A 10,797-nucleotide genomic window follows, 5' to 3' on the forward strand; every position below is an offset into this window, starting at 1 on the left:
AGGGAGTCATATGGAAAAGGCGAGCTGCTAGCCAGTTTAGTTCTTTATAGAGCACTACATGCATCCTGTGCCGCCTTGTCAATATTGCTCCCCGCCACTGCAGTCTGTCAGTTATTTTAACCCAAGTATAATACTCCCCCCCCCCCCCTTTCCGTATGGTAAAATGGTATTATCGGCAGCCGGCCGGTGTGGCCGTGCGGTTAAAGGCGCTTCAGTCTGGAACCGCGTGACCGCTACGGTCGCAGGTTCGAATCCTGCCTCGGGCATGGATGTGTGTGATGTCCTTAGGTTAGTTAGGTTTAATTAGTTCTAAGTTCTAGGCGACTGATGATCTCAGAAGTTAAGTCGCATAGTGCTCAGAGCCATTTTATTATCTGCATGCTATTAAAAAAATCAAACAGGGAACAAATTGCCGCGCGGTCTAGGGCGCTGAAGTCATGGACTGTGCGGCTGATCCCAGCGGAGGTTCGAGTCCTCCCTCGGGCATGGGTGTGTGTGTTTGTCCTAAGGATAATTTAGGTTAAGTAGTGTGCAAGCTTAGGGACTGATGACCTTAGCAGTTAAGTCCCATAAGATTTCACACACATTTGAACAAATTACAGATTGGTTTAATTTTTGAGTCAGCAAGAAGATATCCAAAGCAGCAAGTGTCAAGGCTGGGTGGCTTTATAGAGGTAAATCAGAATAGGTTTACATCATATGAATAACTTTCACAGGAGCTGCATACATTTTGTCCAATCAAAAATGAAGCAGATTTCCAGGGAAAGTTGTCTATAAAGAAATAATGATTATATGGCTAGACATGCCCCACACACAATTCAGTTCCATCTGGTACTCGAATAGAGGTGGCAAAAATTAACGGAACTAATAGAAATAACTGGTTATTGAGATAATTGCTTCTCTGATATTGGCAGTTATTGCAATAACTGCCAACAGTGTCTTGTGCCATCTGTTGACTGAAGATTGTACTACGCTTTCATGTCAACTCATCAGATCTGGCTATGAAGGAGAGGGATAGTCCATTTGAAGGGCGTTCTATACGCCATGGAAATAACTATGAGACTGTGCCATCTGTTGATAGAAAACTATGTACTATTTTGTGCACCTTCGCTACTTACAGCACAAACAATGTCAGAGGTCAATTTAGTTTGGGGCGAGTAGTACATAAGGAATTCAATCGTCAAAATAACTGTCGGAGGTAGGTATTTTCCTCTGGCAGTTACTGTTATTCGCTCACAGTTCTCTTTCTCTGGCAGTTAACAGGCTATCTCTACAGGTAACCAGAATAAAACATAGTTATACACTTTTAATAAATTTATCATATACAGAATACCTGATCTTAACTGTTGTAACCAAGTGCTGTCAAAACGGACATATTGCAGAATTTTTGCTTAAGTGGGTCTAACAGTCCCTGTTACGATGTTAAATAGAGTAGGAGTTGCCTATCAAAGTCTTTCAAACTCTTCGAACAGTGCTTGGTTGCTAACTTGGTGGCAAATTTATTGAAAACATGTATTCCTGGATATTAGACCCCTTTTTGGACCAAGGTAAGTGATTTTAGGTCTTTATGTAGATTGTTGTTCTTATTCCTAGTATTGATATAATGTATCGAGCTATTGGTTGGAAGTACTTGCAACAAATTTCATTAAGGAATAAATATACTAGGAAGCAGTGGTTAGAATACGATGTTCTTGAATTTATGCCACAAAGTTTTTTTTTTTTACATGCTAAAAACTTTTGCTGTTTGCGTTACCCCAAAATATGATCCCTTATGACATAATAGAATGAATGTATAAGTTTTTTTTTTATATTTATGTCTCCTACTAATCCCTGAAATTTAACACTCAACCATTTCGATCTGCATGTCTTCATACGTTATGCACATGCTGTAGCTGGAGAAATCTAGCAGTTTTCCAAATCTCAAAACTTGGATTAGCATACTCACACTTTCCCCAATAGGACTATCTTGTACAGGAGTAAATGAATTACAAATGATGTATATATTTGTGTCGTATTACAAGGCTGTACGTGCACTTATTCTGTTAAGTGAACATCACAAGAAATTAAACTTTGAATTTAATCTACAGTATTCAGCTTACATATTACGTAAACAGTGCTGTGGCGAAGTTCGGTACACTTTCTGTTGCAGCTGTGAGGATATTTCTAATAGTGACCGATACCCTACATACATATAATGTGAAACACTAATAATTGTTCAAACATCAAATAAAATGTACCCACAGTTAATTAGCTGAAGTTGTCATGATTCACACATTCCTGCCATTTCACCCTACCCACAGTTATATTGATAACTAAACTGATGGTTTCCACCTACATTGTTATTTAACTGTAACCCCGACCGAATTCAGAAGTGAAAAATAACTTGATAGTTATTTATAACTTAAAAATAACTGAAACTGTGATAAGTTACTACAGAATAACTGTTTGGCCCATCTCTATACTCATAGGCTGTGTTGGTAGCTGAACTGCAGAATTCAAATGTTGACTTGGAAGTATGGTTCTGAAATTTTACATCCTAAGTCTAACAATAGTTGGGGGGGGGGGGGGGGGGGGAACACACACACACACACACACACACACACACAAAAAGAAATTGAGGCACATTCTTGAGGTATGATTCTCCAAATTATCACACTGCAGCTTTACTGCATAAAAACTGTAGGGCAGGAACATTTGTTTTATCTACACATATAGCTTACATGGTAATTTGAAATGTTATTTATCACATGGGCACAAATAAAGGTCTTTCTGTGGGGGGGAAAAAAGTCTTCAACAATTTAATGAATAAGTCTTCTTTCAATAAATAAAGTGGAAGTCCACACAACACAATTGGCTAATTTATTTTATTCTTTTTGGTGTAACTGTTCCAAGAAAGTGTAAAGCATATATACATATCACAGCTCATTGAAGAAGGAAAAACAAAGTTTTTAAGCACTTGCAATACACATCTACATATTTATATTTGTAAAAATAAATCTATTACTACACATCTAGGTAACAATGAATTACTGTCTAATTCTACTGAACACTTTTTATATACATTTAAAATAAATAAAAGAAAAATTGCATGAATTAATGTGGCCCACAGAATTACAGTGACATTAATAAAGGACTGTTGGAAACAGATACAGCCGAAGCAGAAGATATGCTACCGAAAGCAACCCAGCATGTGCAGTGGTTCATAATAGAAAGCTTTATGGTCCCATTTCCTCAACATGAGTAAACATCTGCATATCATAAATAAGTTTCCATTACCAGGAACAGCTTCAGTCTAATCATACTACCTCCATTTCTTACATATGAAATGACTACGAAAAACTATGTATTGAGGTATTAGCACACAAATATATGAAACAGAATTTTGTAGCAGACCAAAAGTGCACAGATGCTGCTTTGATAGAAAAATCATCTTATTAGGAAAATTGATACTGATGATAGCACATACACCCTTATTATTTACAAAACAGCAAAAGCGACTATATCTATATGACGGAAGCAAATTTTATAGGTATCTGATATTAACTCTCAAAGCTGACTGCAAAAAGATAATTTATTTTGGGAGATCCTTTGTGATAATTACGTTCTGAGTTTGCTTCTGCATAACAATCACACTGAAAACAATATGGAGTATTTTGTGGCATGATTGCATGTATAACTCGCTGCCTTTTTAAACATATATTGGTATATGATCAAAAATGCTAAAACATTCTACACAATATTTACTGCAAAGTGAAAGGTAAAGACATTAATACAGCTTCCTTATAATTTAACCTGTATATCTCAAACGTCTGTAACATCACTATGCCATTGGCTCTCAGCAATCTCGTTGCTACAGCCAAATTGTATCTTACGCTGTGGCACCCACTGCAGAACAGAACAAGGAGAAAGTAAACTGCAGAGGCTCCTCATTATGTGTCAGCTATTTTTTGGTGGTGGAACCTTCTGTTCTTCATTAGAACCAAGATGGTTTTTTTCAATCTCCTTCAGATCTATATTATGATCCTTAATTGCTTTCTGAAAAGAAGAAAATCTGGGTAACACAAAATTAACTGCTGATAACACAATAGTTAACTATATACTGTGCCTGACACCAAGGAACAATGCATTTATATACAGGTATTACCATCCAATCAGAAATTAATTTTTTAGTTACCTGCACACATCTCACTACACACAAGACCAAATCAAAATAAGAAAAGAAGCCAATTAATGAAAAGCGTCACTTCTGAGGAGTACTTTGAGGATGGAAGGAAGGTAGTGTTTAACGCCCCTTTGACAATGATTCATTAGAGATGAAGCATAAACTTTAATAGGTCAAGACTGATCTTGGAAAAACCAAGGAAATACATCTGGGTGCTTTTCCTCTGCTGTAACCACTGTACTACCAGGTTTAGTAAGAGAAATTGGGCCATGAGATGAATTTCTCAATCAAACTTTTATACGAAACAAATCCTGGGTGCACAATTATGAATCAGGGTGTAAAAGATACCACATGACAAGGACACACCCATCTTCACTCACTCACATATTAAAGACAGAATCATCTACTGCATACATCAAGGTAATATCATAAGGTTGCTGGAAAAATACTACAGTAAAACTCTGTTCCAACCACCATCAAAGATGAAAGTTACACTTGACTCAGCAAGGTACCCACTACCAGGAACATATTGCAGCACATGTGAATGTGGCCACCAATACATCATCTGGGAAACAGTACCTTATCTTGCAGTGCTATGTCACACATACTTGACATGTGCAGCTGGGACACAAAACACTGATGGAAGAGCATAGCATCAAAAAGAAAGATTTGATTTATTTTGAAAACATCAGGTTTTCAGACAGCCAACAGCTGTTGAGAGTGTAATCAACCGAAATAAAAAATAATTACAATATTTTCAACATGGTTAAGTGTTATTGGCTTAGTTTTGCACTGAATCCCGTGTTAGCAACTGCACACCCAGTGTACTTTGAACAGTGGTTGACACACCAAGGAGATCAAGAATGCCCATGCAAGTAATTATATACAACCTCTGACCCTGGAATGACAAGTCCTCACATACCACCATAGCAAGATAAATGCTCAACAACATTTAATTATACAAAGATACATCTATACTATAATCATAGGCACATGAAGCTACTGTACCTTCACACATTCCTGATACACTTTGAAATATGGGGCACACATGTCATCATTTGTTTCACCCTTTAAAAACTTCTCTGAGAACCATGTCAAGAAGCAGGCATCATACTCCTTCTTTAAATCATTACAAGTTTCTCCAATGCTATTCATTCCAAAACCTGAAGCGAAGTATTAAAAACCGAGTAAGTTTAATACACAACATGAACATGCTGATTATGTTACTTTTACATTCACAACTGAAGATGACAGTGATACAATCATCTACACTTGATTTAATGAAGACTGTCAGGATGAATATATTACTTAATTTGTATAGGCCAAGCAAAGGATTTCTTGTGTTGCTTTGTTTATTTCTGCATGGAAATCATACTGCAATAACATTAACCTACGTTCAGTGTTCATCTGTGGAAAATCCAGGACGGAATGTAGCAATATTAAGGAATGTTGCTACTCACCATATACCAGAGATGCTGAGTTGCAGATAGCCACAACGACGAGTCACTGTCCTCACCCATTCAGCTCCTTCTTTGTTCCCATTCCAGCCCTACAGTCATCATTCCACCACCACACCCAGTCTTTTTATTTCTCTCTTTTATCGCTGCCCCCCCCCCCACCTCTCCTCTGCCCACAATCTAACCTGCAGCGCTTCACTGTCCGCCACCCCCACAATACTATCCTTCCCCACCCCAGCCCCCTCATTACCCCCACTCAGTTTCCACTCCTATCACGCACCGGTGCTACTGCTCGCAGGGCAGTTTCAGTTGCCTGAGACTGTAGTCATGCGCGTGTGTTGCGATTGCATGAGTGTGTGTATCTATTGTTGACGAAGGCTGTGACTCAGCATCTCTGCTATATGGTGAGTAGCAACTTTCCTTCTCATAATATTGTTACAATATCCAACTGTCTTTTCATGTACACTTCTGTGTAGTAGTATTGTGCTGAGCAAAGTTCTAAACAGTGATCAAAGGACAAGCAAATATGTTTCATTCACACAAGTTTATGTAGCATGGTTCTGGAGATGTTGCCTTCCCATACATATGATACCATCTCCCCCTCCCCCCCCTTTTTTATGCAGTCTGCTCATACACACAATTACTGCCCTACCCCACACACATTATGTGACCAAAAGTATCCGGACACCTGGCGGAAAATGTCTTACAAGTTTGTGGCACCCTCCATTGGTAATGCTGGATTTCAATATGGTGTTGGCCTACCCTTAGCCTTGATGACAGCTTCCACTCTCACGTGCATACATTCAATCAGGTACTGAAGATTTCTTGGGGAATGGCAGCCCGTTCTTCACGGTGTGCTGCACTGAGGAGAGGTACTGATGTTGGCTGGTGAGGCCTGGTGCGAAGTCTGTGTTCCAAAACATCCCAAAGGTGTTCTATAGGATTCAGGTCAGGACTCTGTGCAGGCCAGTCCATTATAGGGATGTTATTGTCGTGTAACCACTCTGCCACAGGCCATGCATTATGAACAAGTGCTTGATTGTGTTGAAAGATGCAATTGCCATTCCCTAATTGCTCTTCAACAGTGGGAAGCAAGAAGGTGCTTAAAGCATCAATGTAGGCCTGTGCTGTGATAGTGCCATGCAAAATAACAGGGGTTGTAAGCCTCCTCCATGAAAAACACGATCACACCATACCACCACCGCCTTCGAATTTTACCGTGATTCATCACTACACACAACATTTTTGCACTGTTCAATTGTCCACTGTTTATGCTCCTTACACCAAGCGAGGCGTCGTTTGGCATTTACCGGCGTGATGTTTGGCTTATGAGAAGCCGCTAGACCATAAAATCCAAGTTTTCGCACCTCCCACCTAATTGTCATAATACTTGCAGTGGATCCTAATGCAGTTTGGAATTCCTGTGAGATGGTCTGGGTAAATGTTTACCTGTTACACATTACGACCCTCTTCAACTGTCAGCAGTCTCTGTCAGTCAACAGAGGAGGTCAGGTACATATCCCTTCACATTTCCACTTCACTATCACACTGGAAACAGTGGACCTAGGGATGTTCAGGAGTGTGGAAGTCTTGCGTGCAGACGTCTGACACAAATGACACCCAATAACCTGACCACGTTCGAAATCCGTGACTTCCGCAGAGCGCCCCATTCTGCTGTCTGACAATGTCTTAATGGCTACTGAGGTCACTGATATGGAGTACTTCGCAGTAGGTGGCAGCACAACGCACCTAATATGAAAAACGTATGTTTTTTGGGGGTGTCCAGATACTTTTTATCACATAGTATATTATTATACAGTATGATAAATTTGGGTGAATTTGGTCTACAGTGTATCTATATCAAATGTGTGGCACATTTTCTTCGTTAAAAATACATTGCTCCTCATTTTGAGCTGATCTTTTCTATATGACTTTCCCTAATCATAAGTCTGTCCACAGTCCATCATAGGAACTTGCAACTGTCACCTTCTGTTAGCTTTGTGCCCCTAAGTCTTATATTTAGTTTCTCTTCATTTTTTGTTTTCTTTGCAAGTATTTCCATTGGACTATTTTCTTTTGATTTACAAACAGATTGTTTTCACTTAAATATTCATTTGCCCTTTCTATGGCCACAGTAGTCCCTGTTTCTAAATCATTTACTGAGTTACTACTTAAAATGAGGGATGTATCATTTGCATACATGATCACATTTTCTTTTACCACGTCATTTACATACAATATAAAAATTATTAGGGGATCGAGTACTGAGCCTTGTGCTATCGCATACTTCACCATTGGAAAATTAGATTGAAAAGTTTCAATCTCATTGCTTATATTGTACTTATTTCTACACTTTGTTCACCGTGTTTTTTTTTTTTTTTTTTTTTTTATAAATGATATTGTTAGACTGGCAGCATTCCCCCTGATACCATATCTACGCAGTTTGTCTAACAGAATAGAATGGCAAACACAACCACAGACTTTTGAGAGATGAAGAAAGGCACTAAAAATTCTTTTTGTTTTCCAAAGCTCTGACTATGCGTGTCATGAAAAGTGCCAGTGCTGCTTTTGTATACTTGTCTTTCCTAAATCGATGCTATGTTTCATCCAGGATACTTTGTTTTTGTATGAATTTTATTACTATAGTCTTATAACTATTTCTACAATTTCTGAGCCAGTGGGTATAATTATTATAGGTCTAGTTTCTAGGATCCCTGGTATGACTGACTTTGTAAATTTACTCTTTTACAGAGATGTAGCAATGGTCCCTTCTCCATCACCAAGTTTACTAGTAATGTCAGAGGCTTAACTAGGTACCGTGAGCAGTGTATGATTATTTAATGCAGATATTCTATCTATGCCATCTGTGTCTTCGTTTTTCCATTATCTGGCAGTACCTTCTGTTTCATCTGTTCCAAATAGGAATAGAAATTCTGTTATTTATGGTGAAGCTATACCCTTTTTAGCAAATGCTTCATTTGTTTCATTAGCTTCTGAACTAATTTACATAATACTGGTTTACAGTGGAACATACCTCATGTGAATCATTCCTTTCCTTTGTGCTGTAAGTATTATGTTCACAGTTTGTCGTATCTGATGCATTCTTGATTGTATTTGTGTGTGACCAGACTCCCTTAGAAATATTTGATGAAGCTCCCTGTTTGATGCTGATATAATCTCGATTTTATTTGCCTTATCTTGTTATATTCTTTCTCCTGATATCTGTAAATTTCATTTCAGTCTACTTCACTATCACATTTGCTATATCTTTCAAATCTTCTCTAGCATTCATGGTAGCTGTCTTACTGTGTCTAGGATTTGACAATATTACGAAAAGGATAGCTGCTACTCATCATATAGCAGAGATTCTGAGTCACAGATAGGCACAATAGCAAGCTTTGGCCAAACAGGCCTTCATCAAAAACAAACAAACACACACACACACACACACACACACACACACACACAGTCTCTGCTTAATTGGCAGAAAGCTTTGTTTGACATTCTTTTTGTTGTGCCTGTCTGTGATTGAGCATCTCCATTGTACGGTGAGTAGTAACTATTCCTTTCATTCGACTGTCATTATTCCATCCTAGATCTTCCATTGTGCGTACTTTCAGTTTATTTAAAGATATAATTGTAAAAACATGATCTCCTATTGTATGATGTTTCAGTGTTTCTAGCTGGGCCATTCACAAGCAGCTTTATATTACATGTATTTACATCATCATCAACACTTTTTGTACAGCTGCTCTGTTTCAAAGTATGTATAATTAGAGATCACCAGCCACTATTAAACATGGGAATTCTTTAACAGATTTCTGAAGTGGGTACACCAAGTTCAATTAGTAAATCTTTTATCCTAGAGCTTGGAGAGCAATATATACCCAACATTAGACGTTCGTCCTTATGAAAATTTGTTTGAACTGCTGTTGCTTCAAAACACGTTTTCTCTACAGTTTGTGGTTGGTCATGAAACACATTACTTATACTGCTATCCACACACAATTCTACCGTACCACTTTTATACTCAGTTCTTCACAAATATGACATTCCGTTATAACTTACTTTATTTCATTTTTCAGTCATCCCAGGTCAGTCATTATGAATATATTTGGTACCTCTGCAGCAAGTAAGACTTTTATCTTCTCGGCCTTTGAAGCATACTGAACGTTTTGATGAAATATTCGTATTACCTGCGAATATCAGAATTCCTGGTCTTGCAGTTACGCAGCTTACTGCCTTTAAGCTTAAATGCTCTGGTGCCTGTTCGTACAGAACAGTCTATTCCACAGGAACATTGGGCCGTTCTCCGGAATGAGGCCACATTGTGTTAGCCATTACTTTATCTCTAAGCTCGAAGTCAACATTAACTGCTATTTAGGTACTTTGATTCAAGCTTTTCCGCTGTAAAGTTGTAATAATTAGGAAAGGTATTTCGCAGGATGCTAATGACGTTTTCAACGGTTGTGCCACTTAAATTGCTATATGTTACTTTCTTCTACCAGCCATTCGTTTTCTAGACAGTAGAGACCGTTGTCCGGGTAAACAGATTGACCGCTTGGAAACATAGTACTATGAAACGATCGACAGAGGGCTACATGTTATCCACTAATTCCACAAAAAAAATATATAAAAATGTCTTACGCAACCACAAACCTGTGTATAACGGTTCGCTAACAAATCACAAATAGACCTCAAATGCAATCACTTCTAATTTGCAACGTCAAACCTGAGTTAAACAGAATCTTCTTTTGTATTGTATTCGAACTCCTGATTACACCAAACCAAACAATTTCAGCGAAGATATGACATTGGTTACGTCTAGCCTTCACAATACAATTACGTAAACCAGTCAACGATTCGAATTTTGTGAGGTAAAAAGTAAACAAATTTCAACTTTTAGAAAAGAAACGCAACTAGTACTGTAGTTGTAGGGTGATAGAAATTAAGATAGGCATATCAGTAAACGGCAATCCACACCGGCCGTCACGTCACATCACGTCATATTACGTTCCGTCCCCTCAAAACATTCAGCAATATCCAAACCCGAGAAGCGTATTTGCAACAGATCCGTCGGGAAAGTATGAAAAGTCAAATTCAGCAATGTATTTCAAATGGCGGCATCCACACTAGCCGTCACGTCACGTCATGGAACCGTCAAGATTTCTCTGGAGG

At 38.4% G+C, this 10,797-nt stretch overlaps 1 protein-coding gene across 2 annotated transcripts; it reads right to left on the bottom strand.

The window, feature by feature from the left end:
• Positions 1-2,864: 2,864 nt before the first annotated feature.
• On the bottom strand, positions 2,865-10,453 carry LOC126191935 (TP53-regulated inhibitor of apoptosis 1-like). Of its 2 annotated transcripts, none has more exons than XM_049932565.1 (3): positions 10,352-10,453; positions 5,171-5,325; positions 2,865-4,035 (listed from the first exon to the last, which is right to left on the bottom strand). In XM_049932565.1, the coding sequence occupies exons 2-3, from the start codon at positions 5,315-5,317 to the stop codon at positions 3,937-3,939; spliced, it is 246 nt and encodes an 81-aa protein (XP_049788522.1). In that variant the 5' UTR covers positions 5,318-5,325; positions 10,352-10,453; the 3' UTR covers positions 2,865-3,936. The 2 variants fall into 2 exon arrangements, with proteins under 2 accessions (XP_049788522.1, XP_049788521.1); XM_049932564.1 differs by having other exon boundaries at positions 2,867-4,035; positions 10,279-10,434.
• Positions 10,454-10,797: the final 344 nt, after the last annotated feature.

Source organism: Schistocerca nitens, chromosome 1 (genome assembly GCF_023898315.1).
Source record: "Schistocerca nitens isolate TAMUIC-IGC-003100 chromosome 1, iqSchNite1.1, whole genome shotgun sequence".
NCBI classification, from domain to species: Eukaryota; Metazoa; Arthropoda; class Insecta; order Orthoptera; family Acrididae; genus Schistocerca; species Schistocerca nitens.

What these genes read in the sequence shown, in the direction of transcription:
- LOC126191935 (XM_049932565.1), bottom strand. Translation starts at nt 5,317, where the DNA reads ATGAATAGCATTGGAGAAACTTGTAATGATTTAAAGAAGGAGTATGAT. An exon ending in TGTATCAGGAATGTGTGAAG is followed by an intron (nt 4,036 to 5,170) that starts GTACAGTAGCTT and finishes TCTTCTTTTCAG; the next exon opens with AAAGCAATTAAGGATCATAA.